Here is a 23130-nt window from a genome sequence, read left to right as displayed (position 1 = left end):
TCAGACTACGCTCCTCCTTATACGTCAAATTAATATCGCCTTGCGCTCAACATCGACCCTTTCGCTCCATCTCTTGCACTTTGGTTCCACTACTTTCGAAAAATATTGATTTACAATTTTATGAAATCCACCTTGCACGAAGGACAAGTTCTTATTACGGGTTCATATTTTTCTAACACACTTTTTCAAGAAATCCGATAATGGCATTTCAAAGGTTGGGAAGTACAATATTCTACAAATCGTCGTTCGCTTCGTCAGGGAGAAAGTTCTCCCGGGTTTCATATAATTTGTTTTGTAACAGCTTAGATCACTCGAAGCCCAAAATTAATCCTACACGGAACTACATTTTCCGTTTTTCGAAAAAAATACAACTTAAATGATAACAAAACAAGAAAATAAACAATATTTACAATAAGCCGTTTGAATCGGCTTTCCGCTCTATCCGCTCGGTTTACCGTAAACCACAATTTTGAAGTGGAGGCGTTTTTTATTTATGTAAAACGTGTCATTTAAATAACTGCATAAGGTTAAGAAATGTTTCCAATAATTATCAAATAAACATTTATTCCATAAGTTAATAATTTTAATAGTCGTCGTGTAAAACATAATTTAAAAAAGAAATGGAAAAGGATGAATAAACAACACCAAACATAGCAGATCTAACATATATATTTCTTAAAAGTCCAATAAAAATATCGCACTATAATCCAAACTAGAAAGCATTTTGCACATTTTGTTCAATCAAAACGAAAACAACAACTAAAACAACAAGAACCGGATGAACCAGGTGATGCTTGGACACAGAAAAGTATACTTCTTGTAGTTTCAGAGTTATGACCCGGACAAAGTTCAAAGTGCAATAATTCCATACTTAGACAAGACAAAGTTACTATTCTTTCCACTGCTTATTTACCTAATGAGATCTATCTATCTACAAAGTTTCTTGTTCATATCTCTAACAGTGTCGGGGATATGTCCTGGACAACGTTCAAAGTGTAAATATGAAAAGTGAAAAAATGGCAATAAACAAAATTAGGCAAGGCAGAGTTATGATTCTTTTGCAGTGCACTTCTATGTCCTGGACAAGAAAAACGGACGGACGGACGGACAAAGCGGCGAGTATATGCTCATCCTTCGGGGGGGGGGGAGGGGCATAATAAAAAGTACAAAAAAAATCATAAAAAACAAAACAAAAACAAACAAAAACAAACACACTCCCTTATTGCACTGGAAGCGTTATGATATGCATCAAAATATATGTATATTAAAAAAAACCTTTCTGACACTTGAAATAAATACACTAAATACATTACAAAGAGGAAAACGTTTATTTCAGTCATCGAGACAATCCCTCACTGGAACTTTGAACATATTCCGTATTGATAAAAGTAATTATCTTGGCAATACTAGTGTCATTCAAAGGACAACTGTAAATTCCTTTTCCTGACAAGAAAGCCAAGTCAAATATTCCACTCATAGTTTTATATTCCCCTCCAGTCAAAACTTGATAGCTGGCTTGGCTTGGTAAAGCGTGTATATCCTTATGATGGAAGATAAGTAACGATACCTTGGGTGTTACTGAAATAAAATAGAAAAATATTAGTCAAAAGAATTAGCATAGATTGTTCCATTACAAACTTTCCAATACGTAGCTAAGTCATACATTCAAATTCATTATGCATCAATAAAACAATGTCAGACTGTGCTTTGTATATACATACAACTGAAGTTTAATCTATTTGGACATTTGAATTCAAATACATTTAAACAACGTATTATTCAATAATTTAAAAGATTTATTACATACATCTTAATCCTTGAATTGTATTTGCGGCATCCGTACCAATTCTTGAAGCGCATATGCAAAGAAGCAATAATGGCAAATCTGGAACCACTTCTGATGCAGTCATGCATTTGAGGAATTCTATTTCAAATCTGCCTGTTGACTCTATCCTCTGTTTCAAAATGCGTGTTAATTCTTCTTCAACAGTTGTAATAAGCTCTCCTCTTCGTTGATAATATAACTGCACTGTGGTAAAAAGATAGTATTGTCAATATCAATACCAAAACGTTTCATACACTACTTGCTTAATTTTTACAAGTCAAACATATAGCCTATATTACTATTAAAACATTGCTGAAAATGGAATTTAACCCTAATCTGATATAAAATACATGTATATAATCAATACCAACTTGAATTATCATTTTACCTTTAACAAGTTTTTTGCATTTGTACATCTTAAGTTCCTCATCAAGGTCGCAATTTTCCTTAATCAGACGACTGTTTTCGTTTGTCAGAAATTGCATTTGTTCTGAAGCATTGACTATATTTGCCTGCATTTTTTCATTTTCTGTTCTTAAAGATCTAATTTCGTTTGATAGTTGTTTCCTTTTTTCAGCTTCAAATTCATGTTGTTGTTTTTCTTTTTCAAATTTATTTTGAAGTGTGTTCTTATCTTTTGTAAGGTATCTGACTTGTTCTTCGAGATTGATATTTTGTTTTCTTATTTCTTGGCATTTTGATTCAAAGCCTGCGAGGTCCTTTAGTTTTGCCTGGAGTATTTTTTCCTCTTCGTTTGTCCTTTGTAATTTTTGTTTGACATCATCATGCTTTTGCTTGAGATTTTCATATTTCCTTTTCAAATCTTTAAGATCTACAACAAGCCTGTTGCTCTCTTCAATCCGCGCCTTTAAGTCGTTTATTGTGACTTCATATTTCCGCCGATCATTTTCTTTTTCCATGTTCGAATTAGACTCCACATCTTTATACTGAGAAGACAATTGCTTGACTTTCGTCTCCAGATCATTTTTGTCTGTTCCCAAATTTTGCATCTCCTTTTTATTACTTTCAATTTCTTTTGTTTTCTCTGCATTCTCCTTTAAAAGCCTTTCATTATATTGTTGCAAATGTGTGATTTCCTCTTCTTTGTCCTTGACAGAACTCGTCGAAAGATCACTTTCCATTCTTAAGTCATCTATGTCTTTCTGATATGCATTAGCTCTTTCCATTATTTTTTCGTCAAATTCTTTACGTAACATTATACATCTGTCAGTTAATTCTTTATTTTCTTTTACTAAACGTTCGATTTTATCTTTGTTTGAGGATGAATATTTGTTTTCAACACGAACGTTTGAAAGTTCAGCTTTCAAGTCTGATATACTTTTTTCAGATATATCACTCCTGTTCTGTAAATCCTCGTTATACTGTTCGAGTACCTTTATTTTTTTCCTCAAATTGAAATTTTCATCCTCAAATCCCTCCTTTTTCTTTTCAATGATAGACATTTCTTTGTGTAACCTACTGACCTCTAACTGTAATTCACTATTATCCCGCTTAAAGTTTTCTAATTCACAGTTCTGTAAACCTTGATAACTTTCGTTTGCTCGTGATTGTTTATAAATTGTATCAAGCGATAGTGGTTCAAACTTTTCAACCGAAGACCCGCTAACTTGAGCTATCGTGTTGATCACAATTTGCAGACATTTATTGACAGTCGCTATAGAAAAGCTTTTATGATGCAAAACCGTCCTCTGAAACAAAAACAAGTAGTTCAGACATTTACGAATTTTGAACATGTGACTCAATTGGATTGAAACGAATAGAAACTCAATTTAAAAAGCTTTGATAAAGATGAAAGATGAATACATACCTCCAAGCACATAAGTAGATTTCGTAAAGGCTGTGTTTCATCCGATACTTTTTTGTCTGATTCATCTTGAAAGAAAATGAAATATATTTAAATCATTCAATTACAATAAGGGGAACATGGTTTTTTAATAGCATTTTCTAGTTACGTAAACTTCCCATTGTTGTATTCTTTGGTTATTTTAATCCTGTTTGGACAAGTAATTTTTTATCATGCAAAGTATGCGTGAAGTATGAAATTGACCATATCCTTTATATTGAAAACACATAAGCTTAACTACCAAAAAATGTTAATATCGTAACTAGTGATGGTCCGATTGTCGCCGCTATCCGATTATAGATCGGTATGTTGATAATGTCGCCGACATCGATTATGGTCGAACAGAATCGATTGTCGCTTAGTATTAATTTTTGTTCCTTTGTGGTTTGCGCTATTTAATTTGAATACTCTTCAATCTTCACGAAAACATCATCAAATGTATGGAATCATTTTGGTTTCCACAAGCTGAATATTGAAGGATGCGCTACCCGTGATAACTTGGACATGGCTAAAGTTGTGTGCAAGCTTTGTGGTTAAGAATATGCAAATAAAGGTACCCCACCCGTTTAAATTAAAATCGGATTCTGATACTGTATTTTACTGTAACAATCTTTGTTACTCTGTCCATTTATAATGTTAAATAATAAATTTTTAAGGCTTCTAAACTTATATTTACCATGACACCGTTTATGGTACGGCGATTCTGTTATTAAAAATGAAATAAAATAATTAATTTTTTTATGTGAAATGGTAACTTACATTTTTATTCCTGATCATGCATATTAAATTAATTTATTAATCACATAGATACATTTTATCAATTATTGGTAGCAGTTAATAATTTATTACAATTTATATGACCATGAATAGTTCCCACAGGAATGGGAACCCTGAATCTCAAAATTTCCTTAGTTTAACCATATTTATTTAAGCTCGATTGTGAAATAGGCACTTAAATAAAAACTTTATTTTTGATTAAATAAGTAAATGCTGGCAATAGGGACACATTGATTTTTCTGAATATGAATATGAAAATCATTACATGTATGTAAACTGTGCCCTGACTGAAGAATTTGTATTTTGTAATACGTTAAACAGACAATTAGATAAAACATTAATTTATATTAAATAAAAGTTATAATGATTTCTATCTTCTAGTTAGTTATGCTGGAAAACATTCAGTCCGATTATTCCGATTAATTGATCGGAGAGCCTGTCCGATTGTTCCGATTAATCGATTATGAGTTTGTCTTCCGATTCCCAACACTAATCGTAACCTGAACTTAACTTATAATAGAATGGTCATTTACCTTACAACACAGGCATCATAACTAGGAAAAGGTTGTATAAAAACAGAAACATAAACAAATTTTGACCTTTATTATTTCAAAAAAACACCCATGAACGAATAACAAAGATGATCAGACACAACCAGCAATGTTCTTGTTTGGCACCCCAGTATAAGCTTCACATTCAAACTGTCAACCTGGCAGTTGAATGTGACAAGTTTTCCTTATGTGCTTAAAAAGTATGCTTAGTTATTGTGAAAGAAATGTTAACTGGATAGGACCATCAATGTACTTTTATGAAACTTACATTGAAAGTCTTAGTGTGAGATTGATCTTTAAGCTACAAACCTGTTCTTACTCGTCACTTGTCAAAAATTGATTTCAAGTTTATCTTAGGTATTACAAATTTTGTCACAAAGATGATCATATATTCACATTCATGATGTTTGACATACAAGTGTGACTTTTATTTATGAACTGGAGACCTGACTCGTATGCAAGACACGTCATTATTATGTCTTTTTATATTTTTGCCAAGTTACATGTATTCAGAAATTAATTCAGAAATGACAGAATTTTGACTGGACACAAGCATCAGTTATCTTTAAAACAATTCCAAGCATCGCTATGGAATGCAAGTGTGACCGTAACCTTTGAAATTTAGACCTGATTTTTGCTCGCGACACGTTGTCGTTACGTCCAACACATGATTTATAAATAAGAACTTTAAAATTCACCTAGGACTGACAGAATTGATGACCGTACACGAACACCAGTACACTTCTATAAAATATCATGTCACGACTTTAGATCTACACGTGTGACGTGACATAGACCTTTGAACTAGGAACTATATATCTAGCTCCTTAAGTCACCAAGGAGTGTCAGAATAGTTGACCAGACACGAACATCGGTGCACTTTTATAAAAATTCATAACCTTTAATATATCAATGCCTAGTATTTTTAAACCTTCCAAAAAAAAAAGACAGAAGTATTGACCGGACACGTACATCAGTGCATTTTAATGAAACCATTTATTCGAATTAAAAGCGTGACATTGACTTTTGAGCTACAGACCTTAATCATGGCCGTGACACATTTTCACAATGGACTACACATCTATAACAAATATTCTTAAGTTCATCAATAAATGACAAGATATGAACGGAAACAAAGTTGAGACGGAAACATGGACATACAGCATATGTAAAACAAATAATTCATGTAATAAAATTTAAATAGAACATAAGTTACTTTGACTGTGATCTTCACCTTTTTCAACAGCAGTATGGACAGCAGCATGTATCATATCAAGATCATTTGCAATACTTGTCACGGAATTATCTACCATACTGATCAAATCCTACAAAAAACGAAATTTATTTATATTCGCATATATTTAATGGAAAATAGCAGTGAGTAATTTTTTACTTATATGGCTACGCGTTGTTTAAAATAAATTGAATTCCATTTCATAAAAGATCTCAAATAAGAGTGAGAAACTGTGAGACATGTTAACTTTGTAAAGAATACGCAATTTGTCAATTGAACCAGGCTCTTTTAAGCTTTGCCCTATAGATTTCTTTTAATTCTTTCAAAGAAACAGCTGAGATATCTTGTCGCAAACATACCCTCCATTTGCTGATGTCCTGATCACATGTATCAGAATTCTTCTCGGGAATAGGAAGATGTAAAATTGTAAAACGGCTTGCGTCGGGAGTGTCCATGTTGTCACTGATCACCAGACTGCTTTTTATTGGTTAGGTAAGTTTCATCTGCTATTTTTTTATAAAGAAAAAAAAGCGTTTAAAACCTTTGCAGAATACGTTTTGTATTTTCATCTGTTCCATTCCATGCCTCTTAAAGAGAAAATATTTAACTTATCATCAATTAAAATGACATGATAATTAGTAACTAACCCCTACTTTCACAGTTTAGTATAAACGTTTCTTATGTGTTTTGTATCTTCATTGGTGATACATAGCACTGCCTTTAACAAGTTTCGACAGATTATATGGCCACGTGGAAACGGTTGGTGACTAATATTATATAGCAAACAGCCGTGGTACTCAGACAATTCACCTGCTTAAAAATGACGGGGACGTCCGTGACCGTGTTAAGGTTAATCACTTCCCCTTATCGTTGTGGGTTCGAATTCCGCAAGGACCTGGATTCTTCGGTGCTCAAAAATGCCTTAAAAACTTTAAATGTCTATCAAGTGATATAATGCTTTTTATGATCTATATAAAAAGTTCTTGTTATAACGTCCTTTCATTGTCTAATCCTGACGTTTTTATAGATTTATATACACGTCTGCTGTCAATTTATGAATTTTTTTTTTTTTTTTTTTTTTTTTTTTTTTTTTTTTTTGTCAATTTATGAAGAAATCTAACTTTTTTCTTTAAAAATCATGCTTGCTATATCATAAATTCGTGATAGATATTTTGACAGGCTATATGGCCTAGCGACTCTGGTTATATTTCCAAACAACCGATTATAAAGGGCCATATATAACTTATAATACACTTGCAGTACATGTAGTTATATAAACATTATGAATGTCCAATAGACGTTGCTATATTGTAATATGAAACGAACGCCTGCAATTAAGACTTGCAAATATGCATTTAATAACGTTAAATATCTATAGGATATAGACACTTTAAATACATCGGTGCGTGTCTTCATATACTATGTACACGAATATGAAATTAATAACAAAATAGCAGAAAAAACATTATACACTTAGGTATTTTTTCTCTGTTTATTAAATAAAAAATTTGTTATTACATTAAGACAAAACAAATACAATAATTAATTCTGTATATATTTAAATTAATTCATATACACGTATGTAACGGCTGCACTTTTCTCTTAAACTTCAATATGAAATGAATGTTAACGATATAGAGGATATAAAATGAGTGTAGATTCAATACTGATTTTTTTTAACCAGTTGTATCAAATTATTCAAATTAATCAATTAAGTAAGTATTGAATTTACACGAATTTAATATTCTACGCGCCTATAGAGTAACGCTAACATTAATCGCATCTTTACCATAAGTTTGTATAACGCAACTGACGCCACGTCGCCGCCAAAATGCACCGGGGATGTGATAAAGTACCTTTTTATTGTTAAATCATGAAGCAAGAATGAAACATATAAGCCCATGAAAAAGCCGAAATTCAAACTAACGCTATAAAATCACAATTTCAAAATCTGGTTTCCCACCATTATAACGCATACTTAGCTTATCAGCATATTTGGCATACCATTCTATTACTAATAGCTACATTAATCACATTTGAATGCTCGCCAAGTATCTATTTTATATAGCTCAAATTATATAGCCTGTTGAACTTTATTTTATCATCTGTAACATTTAGATGTTCGTGCACCTACACAATGCAGTTTCTGTTTCGATAGTGAGTAAATGCAGCAAATTATTCAAAATAAATACTGCGCTTTAATTAAACAAATCAGGGGTGCGTTTCATAAAGAATCTTAGGACCAATTATAGTCGTAAGTGCAAAACTGTGATAAAACTGCGTTTCAAGAAAAGTCCTAAGTACAATTTTAAGACTAAACTTAGGACTATTCCTATAGGTGCCTCAGGACACTCCTTACTTTTGTCTTAAGTCATAAAAACAAAACAAGTGCTGAAAAAACATTGCAGCTCCTGTTTTATTCTCTATATGTTAAAATAAAGGGCATAAGTGAAGAAAAGGATATTAATACCTGTAATATTAATATTTTTTGTTATAATTACACTGATTCAATATGAATTATAATTAGTATTGGTTACGTGCATATGACTTAATTAAATATTTTTAAGGTAAATAAAACTTCTGTTAAAATAAACATGTTCATTTTTGCTAACCAGTGTATTGATAGGTTTTATTAATTAGTAAAGAAAATCCATACTACTCATAGTATATGACTGACATTGTGACTCGGACTTAGTTTGGCGTATGTTTTATTTTCAAGATTCAATAATTTTTAATATTTACATATATATAAAATTCAAACACGCTTCAGATCATTCCCCTATATAAACAGATAAAGCAGTCAAGTGCATTAGACATAAATAATTAAGCATGGCGTGAACAAGGAAAGATAACACATAATATAAAGTCAGATATGACGTCATATAAACCAAATGACGTAAGATAAATTACTTCTATGCTTAATAATGTTCAACATGTTTTTATTGATTATCTTTTTTTATTACCATGTTAGAATGGAAATAGATATTATCTTTTCTTTCGTTACAGTAAAATAATGTATGGTCAATCGTTCAAATGCTTTGTAATAAATAACTCCGCTATCGACGTTTGTTTGTATATTTATACTAGGAGCAGTATTCTAAAATACTTCACTCAGAATTGATATTTGTCTCATAAATATTAAGAGGATATTTTACGTTTGAGTAAAATATCTATAGAATATTTTTCAAGAAATGATTTTAAGAATGATTTTAAAGGAAAGTAGAAAAATTGTTCATGGTCAAGGTTACAATTATAACATTAATGATATGAAGGAGATTAGAAGTAAGCTAATACATAAGAAATATTAATGTATAAATGTCAATTTTACAGCATTATTATATTTAATCATCTGCCATTCTACACTATTTCACATGACGATGACTTATTTCAGGATAAAGAGCAAATGATTATTTCTATCTCCATTACTAAAATTTTATCTTAAGTTAAAAGTTAGGACTAATCCTAAGTACAAGAGTTCTTGAAACGCTCTTAATTGCAATCTAATTCCATACTTTACTTTAGTCTTATGTTTTAGACTTACGATTCTTTATGAAACGCACCCCAGGCTTTTGTTTAAAATTATTACAACGCTTAATACAGGTATTGTAATAAGCTACCTTGACGTTATATATCGGAATCAAATGATGTTATTTTTTCAGACGTCCTTCTACATGTCGTCTGCTGCACTGGGTGTTGCCCATTGAGATATCCTGAACATGTAAAAAGAAATAATGAAAATTAGTATTATACAGTAGTCTTATATAATTATTTTATTCTTAAAACTTCTTTTTCTCATGAGTATGATATTTTTCCTTTCCCTCATGTGTAAAAGTTTTTACCCGAATTCTTCCCCTCAATGGTATAATACTTTACCCTCACACTATAAGTATAATAGTTTTACCTCCCATTATTGAGTAGAATTCTGATACATCCCCTCACGAATACAATAGTAACACCCTGACTATAATACTACCCTCTTTCACTATGATTAAAATAGTTTTCCCTTTTCATTATGGGTATATTACTTTTCTCTCCTGTTATGAGTGCAACAATTTTCTCTTTCATTATGAGTAAACTATTTTCCTTCTCATAAGAAAATATGTCTCTCTCTTCAGAAATAAAGGCTAGCATTTAGAATATATTACTTTAACTATCAATAACTTCTGCAGGGCAGAAAATATGTTTTACACACATCAGCTGGTCAAATAAAGTTTTTGGTGAATTTTCTGACATGTATATGCACCAAACGGACAAACGCACTAGAAAACAACAACAACAGCAACAAAAAATGAATAAAAGTATCATATAGAACAACAACATTCCCTATCATAGAAATGCACGACTGCGACGCTCGGGGAATGACAGGGAATTTGTCTTTTTTTTCAATTAAAAAACGCCTGTAAAGATCTACACTCAGATGATCCCCTCTTCCAATGTTTGTTTGTTTGTTTGTTTGTTTCATTTTACGCCTTTTCCCAACAGTATTTCAGGCATATAGGCGGATTGTTTCCTAACCATCGTTCCTGGAGAGTTACACCAGTACTAGTGCTAAACTACCAAAGCATCTCCCGGGGATCGAACTAACGCCAGAGAGGTAACTGGATAAGAAGTCATCGACTCTAATCCCTCGACCACACGCATTGATTTAAAAACGGACACCGCTTTTGCCCCGGTGATTTCATATTTTACTTATAGAATGATATATATTTGAATATAAAAAGCTATCTAATAATCAGTATGTTATCTCTAGCATAAAATTAAATACAAAATTCTAACTACCGTATCAAGATAACAACTCACTGTGTTTAATAGATAGATAGTTAACTTGATAAAATTAATTATATACCTGAAATGTAATGATATTAGTTTTATATTTAACATGAAACATCTAAAGATAATATATATATATAATCTTACCTTGTATTTGATTATTTACTTCATTATATACACCGGATGAGAACGTAAATTCTACGAAAAGTATTTAATTTTAGGGGAATTCTACTTTCGTTTTCTAAAAATAGAAAAGAAAAAACACATATTTTAGCTTGCGCGTAATAAAAGTTTAAATTGTAAAGGTATTGTTTACAGTAATAATTCTTTTATTAAGGTATTTATTTGAATAAATATTAAACTACTCCAAGGTCATAAAATGCATAAAATGGAACATGCACATGTAAATCCATTTAAACAATGAAAACAGTGTGTATTGTTTACCCGTAGTATAAGTTTAGCCGCCGGCTATTGATCTACAACTACGTCGCATACATTACCTACACTGAACTTTACTATTGAAATCGAAAGTTGGAATTCCTGTATTGGCAAGACGGTATCAGTGGAAGATTGTCTATCTAATTATTAGCGCGAATAATACCTGTACAATAATCGAGAGACAAATAACAATACAGGAAAGTTTGTAATAAAAGTTAGATCTTTTTATACAGTAAAGAATGGGAAATAAGAATAGTTCGAAAGCGGAAGAAGATAAAGAAGAGTTGGAGCGACAACGTCAAATAAAGTCTATCGATGTGAGTATTATTTCAAACGTTTTTGAAGTTATTAATAATTAAATATTTATGACCAACTACATGTACATAATCACTATGCCTCAGAATTCTATATTTTTTTATTTTTTTTACATGACTTTGTGTCATACATGTGTTAATTCTGAATGTTTTGTAAGTGAAAATAGTATGGCGCTGAATATGCAATTTATGTAACGTAAATGTTCTAAAATGTAAACAAAGTTGTATTTTGATTTCTGTTCAAAACACCGATTCACTATAATTAAACGGTTTATACCCACCGCACTGGCCATATCACGCTTCTGTGACGAATACTCCACCGCCGCTGCGAAGGATCCACAGCATGTGGATCCATAGCAGCGGCGGTGGAGTATTCGTCACAAAAATGACCGTTTGATGTATCTTCATCACGTGGTGTTGGTTAGGAATCGATCCAGAGACCTATAGATCGGTAGCCTGGCATCTGTATCAAAACACCACACTTCACTGGCGTGTTAAGTTCACAAATATATTGATATATTCGTTAGATACAAGTGTTTATCCAATGACCTTTTCGAAGGTTAATGAAGTGCCAGGTCAATATTGTTGGACAATTACTTGACTGTGTTATAATTGTCTGTTATATATGTTTTGTATTTCATTACAGTCCGATATGGAAGCCATTTCATCACCTATTCATCCTTACAACATGACATTTTACGGGGTGAGAATGACCGAGAATCATACGACTTGGTTTAAAAAAAAATGACAACCATAATGTGACCTCATTACTGACTTTACAATTTAAAAATAGATATTGTGACATTTTCTTGCCATGTATCTCAGATGAGCGATCTAGGGCAGGCATTGCCCTCTTGATACAATTGACATTAACGAAATGCGCCTCAACTATGAAGTAAGTTTTTTCAGTTCTTAAAAGTGGCTATTAAGGATGTAAGAAAGTTATGCTAGAGAGTCCTATGATAATAATTTTCGTGATTTTGGAAAATTAAAAATTTTACTTACATTATAAGCTATCTAAATACATACTTTTCAGAGGTTCCTTAAAGAGCATGGAAAAGCTGTTGAAGGTATCAGCCATAGTGTACAAACTCAAATGGCTCTGGTAGACAAACTTTACTATGAAATAAAGGATAATGTTAGCGTAAGAGGTATATAAAACAAAGTTTTATGCGCTTGTTCTTCATGAGTGCTGTTACCTTTTTGAAAAGACAACGAAACTCAGTATGCATAAAAATAGTCACTGCAACAATAAATTTGCTACCGCTCTGTAACCTCTTGTAAATGTTCCATTCCCGCTCCAGCAGAGCTCTTGTTTTCAATATAAAATGCAGAAAGATTAACTTACCGAATCTAAAGGTGTAATTATACCCGCAGGCAATTAAAATCTCAGCTTTCTGCTATGTCATTTTGATATTGTTTCCTTTAATTTAAAAAAAAAAATAATCACTCGAATAAAGCGATGTAAATCTGAAACAAAAATGCATCATAGGAATACTTTAGCCGTATGAGACATTTCGCGGTATAGACAAACTGTTAATTGTAATTGTATTGGAATTGAATTTAGGCAAATCTGCAACAAGAAAGGATGTGTAATCAGAACATCTTTTTATGTTAGAGGTTTAAGATTTGATCGGTTTCTGTTATATGAAATTTTTATCAATGTTTACAATGGAAATCATACGCTGTTCTTTTTTGTTGTAGACATTGACGGAACCATAAAAAAGAATGAAGGTCAAGAGCCGATAAGGTGTTGTCACTGTACATGTACAAGCAAATGGCAAGAGAGCACACAAAGACTTCTTGGAAGTGTCCAGGTTGTTATTATTGTCGTTTGTTTATTTTATTTTTAAAGTTATAAGACTCAGTCAAACCGAGCCTGCAACATTTTCAACTTTGCTGTTTTGACCTTTCTTTAGGGATTCTTATTTTTTTCTTTTTTAAGAAGGAAACCATTACACAGTATCTATCATCCATTAATGTCAAACACCTCACGGGGACGTAGACATGACTTTAGATTAATCACTTTAGAGAAATCTTTTGAGATACAAGGGAATCTTATGGAATAGACCCCTTGGTTCTTTTATATGCCCAGTGTATAGCACTGATACATGCGAGGAGTACCTAGATTTCTTACCAGTACACCTCTATGTAGGTGGGAAACACTGACAGTGTCTCTGAAAAATTCCAAGGGTGTTACCCAGGATCGAACCCGGGACCTCAGGAGTGACAACCAGTGGTCTAACCAACTGAGCTATCGCGACACTTATGTATGCTGTATGTCGTAAATTTATCTGTTATCTTTAAGTGCTCTTACATATTTCATTCATGTAATTTCTAATACAACAGTTTAACATATATCAACATAATTTTCGTTTGTTTATGATGATTGCGCAGCAATCTTGTTAATTCTAATATTTCTGTTTGATAAATATGGAAAGCTATAGAATGTAGCGATTTTAGAAAAGTTTTTTTTAAAAAGTTGATAAGTATTCAAAAAGTTTAACATAAGTAAATCATTAAAACTATTATCAATTTTATCAAACATAGAAGTTCTTGGCAATTAACATACTTAAGATTTTCACAATGTTTCATATCAGAAAACTTAAACTTTAACCAGCATTCAAATCAGCTATCAAAAAAGAAACTCGCACAACTTAATGTCAGAATTTAATATTTTGTAATTAAATCAACATTAACACTTTGTACGTTCCCTACAATTAGGCATGTTGATTTGTAGTCATATAATGATGCTTTTTTGGGTGTAGCATAACCTTAGGCTGTGTGAGCTTCTATTTTATTTTTATTGACTAGAGTAAAAATTAAGATATTGTTATAGAACTTGGCTTGTTGCAAGCCTAAAACCCAATGGCTTCAAGATCAGTGTCAATGTTACTAAAAATATAATTCTTTTTGGAGAATGACAAGAGTTCGAAATAATTTTTGCATATAGCAATTTTATGAAGAGATCTAGCTAGGCTCTAGGCCAAGGGTACTGCTACTTGAAATAAACAAAAAGAAATTTCTGGACAATAACAAGAGTTAGGTATGAGGTATTATAATCAAGCTTATGAAGAGATCGAGTTGCATTTTGACCCCCTGGATCAAGGTCACTGTCACGAAAAATAGTTTCCGGATGTTAGGAATTAGAATTAAAATCAAACATCTCTACATCAATTCAAAGTATGACTAGCAGGCGCGTTGTCAGGGAAATGTTAATAAAGACATTATTAATATGCAAATTTAAAAAGATAAAATAATAAAAGTTTACTACAAGACTATTAATTTAAAAAACAAAGTGTGCAAATTAGAATTTGTAGCATAGGTCAAGTCTCTCAGTAAAGATGTTTAAACTGGGGCTAGACTGAACAGTAACAGGAAGGCTATTCTAAAGCCGCCTGCTCCTAGACAAGAAATAACTTTGATGGTATTTTGTCCTTGAGTAGAGTATCAGGTAGTTTCTTGTTTGGGTAAGGTGTTGGTGGTCAACAAAGATAATGTTGTTTTGGATTTTATTCAAGTAGGATACAGCACTGATGTTTCGACGCTGCTCAAAGGTTTGCCAATTAAGTTATCATTTTGGAGACACTACTTGTATAGTCATAACCATTAAATATATCTAGCAGTTGATCTTTGGATTTGCTCTATCTTATAAATTAAGTATTTCTGCCAAGGATGCCGAACTATAGAGCAATATTCAACCTGAGGTCTAACATAGGTCTGATGTGCAGTTTAATATTTCTTCTAATGAATCTAAGATAGTTATTTAATTAGATTTAATATTGTTTATATGTTTTGTCCATGATAGGTCTTGATTAATAGTGACCCCTAAGTAGTTTGCTTCTTGGGTTGAGTTAAGTTGAATGTTATGGAGGGCATAAGGAAATCTACAGGGTTTCTTTTTCTTATTATTTTGAGAAGTTCACATTTGCCAGGCTTTAACTCCATGGACAAGTCTTTTTCCCATATTTCTAATGCATGTAGGTCATTTATATAGGAAAGGAAAAGGCAGGGACCTAATAGCAAGCCTTGGTGGATACCTGAGAAGACAGGTAAAATTTCTGATTTTTGTGCGGAGGCATTAAGATTTATCCTTGTCCGTCCGTCCGTTCTCTTTAATGTCGCACATATATAAAAAAGTATTTGACCTACAGTCATGAAACTTTACAGGAATGTTGATCAACATGTGTAGTTGTGCACCTTGGTATTTTTGTGTGGATATATTTAGTATTTTTAGAGTAATTGCCCTTGACTTAGTAAACATTTACAATTTTCAACTTGTGTCGCACATATCTCAAAAAGCATTTGATCTAGTGTCATGAAACTTTACAAGAATGTTGATCAGTATGTGTAGTTGTACACCTGGGTATTTTTGTGTGGATATATTTAGTATTTTTAGAGTTATTGCCCTTGACCTAGTAAAAATTTGCAATCTTCAACTTGTGTCGCACGTTACTCAAAAAGTATTTGACCAAGTGTCATAAAACCTTACAGGAATGTTGCTCAGCATGTGTAGTTGTGCACCTGGGTATTTTTGTGTGGATATATTTAGTATTTTAAGAGTGATTGCCCTTGACTTAGTAAAAAATTACAATTTTCAACTTGTGTCGCACATATCTCAAAAAATATTTGACCTAGTGTCATGAAACTTTAAAGGAATGTTGATTAACATGTGTTGTTGTGCACCTGGGTATTTATGTGTGGATATATTTAGTTGTTCAAGAGTGATTGCCCTTGACTTAGTAAATATTTGCAATTTTCAACTTGTGTCGCACATATCTCAAAACGTATTTGACTAAGTGTCATGAAACTTTACAGGAATGTTAATCAGCATGTGTAGTTGTACACCTGGGTACTTTTGTGTGGATATATTTAGTATTTTTAGAGTTATTGCCCCTGACTTAGTAAAAATTTACAATTTTCAACTTGTGTCGCACATATCTCAAAAAAGTATTTGACCAAGTGTCATGAGACTTTACAGGCATGTTGATCAGCATGTGTAGTTGTGCACCGGGGTATTTTTGTGTGGATATAGAGAATATTTGTTAAGTTCAGTGTAAGATCGGAATATATATCACCGAGTGAGCACCAAAAGGTATATTTCACGAGTGGTGCTGCCACGAGTGAAATATGAACTTTTGGTGTTCACGAGGTGAAATATATTTCGATCTTACACTAAACTAAGCAAATTTTCTTTTTAGTACATGCTAAGAAACGTTTAAAAAGACATTTTATCCTAGTACTAAATGAAAAGCGCGCCAAATTCTAATACAACGTGACGTCATTTACGACGTCACGTCATTAAGCTGGTTTCCAGTACTGTGCACGCTGGTATTTCACTGAGACAACGTAACGGGCTTAAATTCAAAACAGTGAAATTATCAAATTGATAATTTCACTGTTTCAAACAGTGAAATTACCAATTTATAAATCACTGATATATTTCTATAATCCACCGAAAAGCATGTAATAGATACTCGTATTTAGTATTTTAAGAGTTATTGCCCTTCACTTAGTAAAAATTTGCAATTTTCAACTTGTGTCGCACATATCTCAAAACGTATTTGACCAAGTGTCATGGAACTTTACAGAAATATTGATCAGCATGTGTAGTTGTGCACCTGGGTACTTTTGTGTGGATGTACTCGTATTTAGTATTTTTTAGAGTTATTGTCCTTGACTTAGTAAAAATTTGCAATTTTCAACTTGTGTCGCACATATCTCAAAAAGAATTTGACCAAGTGTTATGGAATTTTACAGAAATGTTGATCAGCATGTGAAGTTGTGCACCTGGGTATTTTTGTGTGGATTTACTCGTATTTAGTATTTTTAGAGTTATTGCCCCTGACTTAGAAAAAATTTGCAATTTTCAACTTTTGTCGCACATATCTCAAAAAGAATTTGGCCTAGTGTCATGAAACCTTTCAGAAATGTTGATCAGCATGTGTAGTTGTGTACCTGGGTTTTTTTTGTGTATATATATATATAGCTGTTTAAGAGTGATTGCCCTTGACTTAGTAAATATATGCAATTTTCAACTTGTGTCGCACATATCTCAAAAAGTCTTTGACCAAGTGTCATGAAATTTTACAGGATTGTGGATCAGCATGTGTAGTTGTGCACCTGGGTATTTTTGTGTGGATATATTTAGTATTTTTAGAGTTATTGCCCCTGACTTAGTAAAAATTTGCAGTTTTCAACTTTTGTCGCACATATCTCAAAAAAGTATTTGACCAATAGTCATGAAACTTTACAGGCATGTTGATCAGCATTTGTAGTTGTGCACATGGGTATTTTTGTGTGGATATAGAGGATATTTGTTAAGTTCAGTGTAAGATCGGAATATATTTCACCGAGTGAGCACCAAAAGGTATATTTCACGAGTGGCGCAGCCACGAGTGAAATATGAACTTTTGGTGTTCACGGGGTGACATATATTTCGATCTTACACTAAACTAAACAAATTTTCTTTTTATTACATGCTAAGAAACGTTTAAAAAGACATTTTATCCTAGTACTAAATGAAAAGCGCGCCAAATTCTAATACTACGTGACGTCATTTACGACGTCACGTCATTAAGCTGGTTTCCAGTACTGTGCACGCTGGTATTTCACTGTGACAACGTAACGGGCTTAAATTCAAAACAGTGAAATTATCAAATTGATAATTTCACTGTTTCAAACAGTTATTGCCCTTGACTTAATAAAAATTTGCAATTTTCAATTTGTGTCGCACATATCTCAAAAAGTATTTGACTAAGTGTCATGAAACTGAACAGGAATGTTAATCAGCATGTGTAGTTGTACACCTGTGTACTTTTGTGTGGATATATTTAGTATTTTTAGAGTTATTGCCCCTGACTTAGTAAAAATTTGCAATTTTCAACTTGTGTCGCACATATCTCAAAAAGTATTTGACCAAGTGTCATTCACTTTACAGAAATGTTGATCAGCATGTGTAGTTGTGTACCTGGGTATTTCTGTGTGGATATATTTAGCTGTTTAAGAATGATTGGCCTTGCTTTAGTAAAAATTTGCAGTTTTCAACTTGTGTCGCACATATCTCAAAAAGTATTTGGCCTAGTGTCATTCACTTTACAGGAATGTTGCTCAGCATGTGAAGCTGTGCAGCGGGGATTTCACTTGTGGATTTGTTTCTGTTTTGTCAGATTTATTGCCCTTGAATTAGTGAAAACTTTTCCATTATGTTGTGTTATTTGTTCGTCGGGTGCCTGAGTTATATAACCAACTTTACTGGAATAATGATCAACATCATTGTAAAGCTATGCAACTTGGATTTTGCATGTGGATTTTTTTCAGTTCTGATAAAGTTATTGCCCTTGCCTTAGTATAAATTTGCAATTTTCAACTTGTTCATGCCTAACTCAAAAACTATTTGACCGGTAGGTCTGAAAGTTTGCAAGAATTTTGTTCAGCCATGTACTTATACACCTTGGGGTTTGCCTTTGGATTTATTCAGTATTTGTAAAGTTCTTGCCCTTGACTTAGTAAACAATTTTTAGTTTTCAACTAGTGGCACATGTAGCCCAAAAAGTATTTGAGCTAAAGGCATAAGATTGACAAAACAGTGGAGTGTTGGGGCACCCGTGTCCTATGGACACATTTCTAGTTGAACCTCAACTACAACTTGCTGGAAGCGAGACTTAAGGAAGGAAGGACCCAATTTGTTACCTCGTGACTTACGCCCATTCCTTCCATTTTACTCACAAGTGTGTGATGATCCAGCTAATCAAATGCCTTACTGAAATCCATGATTATGACATCAGTTTGTTGGCCACTTTCAAATTATCATGAATTTCCTGGGAGAAGGTTACTAGCTCGTACTCACACCTCCGTTTTGAACTGAAGTCATGTTGATAGGGGCTAAGGACATAATAATGGACACTAAGATGATGCATATAAATTTTGTTTAATATACCTAGCGTATGTGGCGGATGGGGGTATGAATCACCTAAGCTATAGCTCTAGTTTATTCTGTTATTTTAATAGTTTTGATGATAAAAATTCCAGACTAAGTAAAGGAATGTTTAATGAGTTATATTTCCATGTAAAATTTTTAAACTTTTTACGGCCTTAAGGTGATAATCATAGGAAATGATTTGTCAATCCTCTTTTATAGTGTACACTGTGAAATAATAATGATAATTTACATGTTCTTTAGTATACGAGTAAATTGCTTGTATTTACAAACTTATTGATCAACCCTTCTAAAGCGTACACGATTACGTAGCATCCTTTCATTTCTTGTTAAAAATGATTTTTGCCAGTAAAACCAGTGTAACATATTTTAGGAAACTCATTTCAAACCCGGCGGACATTTAAACACTTACTTACCATTTTTATCAATATAATTATAGATCTATGTGTGTTGAATTATTAAAAATAAATTGTGCATTTTCCATCATTTTGAATCTAATCGTTTTTCACGCCTGTTGCTGTAACCTTGTATGAACTATATGATTAAAGCAGTAAATGGAAATTTAGAAATTTGAAAGCGGTGTAGTAAAATAACATGCTAATTCAGTCATTTTAAACTTCGTTTCTTTCTTTACAGTCATCTTTACTGTGCCAAAGTGACTTATTGTACGGTTCGTTCCAAAGATTAAATTCATGCGTACGCAAAATAAAAGAGTATTACAGAATTGAAGAGGGAACGTCTGTTGACAATAGCAAGAACAAGTTTTATATAGAATATGAAGGTTCACCAACGATGGATTATAAGAACGCATACGAAAAATCCAAAACGAAAGTTGACTCTTTGAAACAATCAAATGAGGTCTTGGAAACCGAAAAGGTACAACTTAAAGAAACAATACAAAGACACGAAAAGTACATAATGGACAAAGATGAAGAATTGCAAAATTTGCAAAACGAAAATGCGAGATTGGAAAGCAAATTGAATGAGTTAAACGAAAAATCTGAAGGTCTAGAACAACAAATACAAAACCTACAAAGCAATGTCAAAGTTTTAAGAACGGAAAAAAATGCGCTTGAGCAAGGTATCGACAAATCAAAGCAGACAAGTGAGTACCGATACTTTGGCTGTATTCCGGGGTTTTAATGTATCGAATATTAAAATATGGCTCTCAAAGAATTGCCCCATAGAATGTTTCAGAACAACATACTTGAGTGTATGTAAATGACCCTGCCAAAATTTATTTAAGTACAAAATTCAATATCGAGACTTACAATATAGAAACATCAGTTAAACATATATTTTTGATGTAAATCCTTCATTTTTTAACAACTTCAAATAATGGCATTTGTCAAAATGATCGAATTTATAGGGTGTTTGATCACTGACAAATGTTTTAAGGTAATATTACGTCAACGCTAATGACCGCGCCCATGACGCCATGATGTACCTTTTAAGGCATGGCCGCGATCATAAGCTGTGATCCAATATTATCGTGAATACATCGTCGCTTAAAAACGTTTTGTTCTAAGTGCCAATTTGTTGTTTTTGAGAAAAAAGCATGTGAAGATTTAGTATTGCATAACTTTTTTATTTATTGCCGGATTTTGAAAATTTAAAAACTACTAAACGTGATGTCGATAGAACAACTCAATATCGTTAAAGATATGTGGATTTTAATATTTCCTTGCTTAAAATTTAGTATTAATATATGAAATAAACAGCAAACCATCTAATTCAAAATGTTTCGTACAACATGGCGGGTGTCCTGTTATCACATGATTTAATGCTATGTTTGATACGATAATTTTGGATTTAGAACAGTATGTTGCATATATCCCACAGGTCACGTGACATTTGTCGATGATATGATTAGTCCAGTAAGTTAGAACAGTCTATTTATCAAGACATACTAAATTTGTGGAGATAGAACAGGATGGTTTCGTTGTAATTTATTTATGAAGCTCTGAAACACTAATATAACATGCCAATGAGATAGAACAGTCCATTACGGACAAAATTGTGTATTTAACTTGTTTTTGGAAAATTTGGAGATAGAACATTACAGTTTTCGATATGTCACGTGATCACCAACCCTGTAAATTTTACAAAGTTTTACTCCTTTGGTCAACATGTATTGAATTTACATTGAATATGATTATATTTGTTAATTTTAGTTACAGTTCAATTATTTCATAACCTAAAGGGCGGCATGATTGCTACATTATTGTACGAGCTTAAATCGATGCTGGCAACCCAACTGAACATTAAAAGACACGAAGTTCAGTTTCTTTTATGTCAAACAGAGACTGACGTTAACCCTCAAATACCTATTTTTGTGTTCTGCATCAATAGTTCACGATTGGGAACAGACGCTGGATTAGCAATACAAAACTTAAAAGGTATAATATAGTTGAAAGTCCTAATGATGAAATGTCTTGGATTAGATTTGCTTTCAAGTTGCAAGAAGAAACAATATCATTTTGTTTGTATCTAATTTATAACACTCAACAAGATTGTATCAGCAACTGAGCTAAGGAACAAACCTTTACCTTTAATACAGAATAATTAAGTTATAAACAAGGCTTCAATAAACGGATTTAATGTTATGTCTTTGCGATCTTCTAGTGAATTTGTTGATTGCATTACTGCCACTTTAACAATTATGGCCTATAATTATTGTATTGTAAATGTACATTTGTATTTGTTTTGTTCTATTTTAAGTGTCATCTAAAATGGCCATATTAATATTCCACCACAAAGACGTTCATGCATTACCAAATCAGGCAAGTGAGAGAGTATTAACAGAACCGGAGTTCAAAGGTCTAGGTGGAATTTTTGATATCGGATTTCTTTCTGGAAAAGGAATATATGCATGTGACATGAACCGTGCTGCTTCAGCTGGTATTGAAAGTTTTCTTAGAGCAGCACAGAGTTAGAAAACAACCAGCTAGTGAAGGATTTTTTTACGGACAATCGCATTGTTTTGACGTGCCATTTGGTTTGAAACAACTATGTATATGCAATCATATTATGGTGTAAATTTTATCTGCAAAAATATTTGCATGAATTTGCTTCATTTTCATAAATGATCTTTCATTTCAAAATATTTTCTTTTGGTAACGGGTTGACAGGCAACATTATTTTGTCATTATAAGGAGTGTTCAAACTTTATATAATAGAGGACCAATTTCACTTTTTTTAACATTGTTACATATGCATTGTATACTCAAATGTATAAAATGTTAAGGCTTTCTTTAGGGATTCTGTATTTATCTATTTTATGATCACATCCGTGTTATTTGTGCCGTGTGGCGGCTGTAAAAAGTCTCCCCGTACATTTAATCAATGATGTTATATTTTCGATCCTTGAAGATCGTTCAGCACGACATTATTGTTGTGCTTGTGGTATTTTTAGTTT

At 32.5% G+C, this 23130-nt stretch overlaps 2 protein-coding genes across 4 annotated transcripts; one reads left to right on the top strand and one right to left on the bottom strand.

Annotated features, from left to right (window-relative positions):
• Positions 1–653: 653 nt before the first annotated feature.
• On the bottom strand, positions 654–11594 carry LOC132752370 (girdin-like). Of its 3 annotated transcripts, XM_060742685.1 has the most exons (9): positions 11466–11594; positions 11169–11262; positions 9869–9961; positions 6611–6754; positions 6234–6342; positions 3654–3718; positions 2214–3534; positions 1808–2029; positions 654–1578 (listed from the first exon to the last, which is right to left on the bottom strand). In XM_060742685.1, the coding sequence occupies exons 4-9, from the start codon at positions 6704–6706 to the stop codon at positions 1337–1339; spliced, it is 2055 nt and encodes a 684-aa protein (XP_060598668.1). In that variant the 5' UTR covers positions 6707–6754; positions 9869–9961; positions 11169–11262; positions 11466–11594; the 3' UTR covers positions 654–1336. The 3 variants fall into 3 exon arrangements, with proteins under 3 accessions (XP_060598668.1, XP_060598669.1, XP_060598670.1); XM_060742686.1 differs by lacking the exon at positions 11466–11594 and having other exon boundaries at positions 6611–6757; positions 11169–11432; XM_060742687.1 differs by lacking the exon at positions 11466–11594 and having other exon boundaries at positions 6252–6342; positions 11169–11431.
• On the top strand, positions 11558–23130 carry LOC132752377 (centrosomal protein of 135 kDa-like). The gene is made up of 6 exons (XM_060742695.1): positions 11558–11776; positions 12810–12924; positions 13478–13590; positions 20349–20817; positions 21887–22111; positions 22434–23130. Exons 1-6 carry the CDS (start codon positions 11699–11701, stop codon positions 22646–22648), a joined length of 1215 nt encoding a protein of 404 aa, XP_060598678.1. The 5' UTR covers positions 11558–11698; the 3' UTR covers positions 22649–23130.

The sequence above is a fragment of the Ruditapes philippinarum genome, unplaced genomic scaffold, assembly GCF_026571515.1.
Source record: "Ruditapes philippinarum isolate M1 unplaced genomic scaffold, ASM2657151v2 ctg239_1_1_1_1, whole genome shotgun sequence".
Taxonomy (NCBI): Eukaryota; Metazoa; Mollusca; class Bivalvia; order Venerida; family Veneridae; genus Ruditapes; species Ruditapes philippinarum.
This window is presented reverse-complemented; position numbering and strand designations above follow the sequence as displayed.

What these genes read in the sequence shown, in the direction of transcription:
- LOC132752370 (XM_060742685.1), bottom strand. Translation starts at nt 6,706, where the DNA reads ATGGACACTCCCGACGCAAGCCGTTTTACAATTTTACATCTTCCTATT. An exon ending in AGGTGAAGATCACAGTCAAA is followed by an intron (nt 3,719 to 6,233) that starts GTAACTTATGTT and finishes TTTTCTTTCAAG; the next exon opens with ATGAATCAGACAAAAAAGTA. An exon ending in ATCTACTTATGTGCTTGGAG is followed by an intron (nt 3,535 to 3,653) that starts GTATGTATTCAT and finishes TTTTTGTTTCAG; the next exon opens with AGGACGGTTTTGCATCATAA.
- LOC132752377 (XM_060742695.1), top strand. Translation starts at nt 11,699, where the DNA reads ATGGGAAATAAGAATAGTTCGAAAGCGGAAGAAGATAAAGAAGAGTTG. An exon ending in GGATAATGTTAGCGTAAGAG is followed by an intron (nt 12,925 to 13,477) that starts GTATATAAAACA and finishes TTTTTGTTGTAG; the next exon opens with ACATTGACGGAACCATAAAA. An exon ending in CGACAAATCAAAGCAGACAA is followed by an intron (nt 20,818 to 21,886) that starts GTGAGTACCGAT and finishes TGTTAATTTTAG; the next exon opens with TTACAGTTCAATTATTTCAT.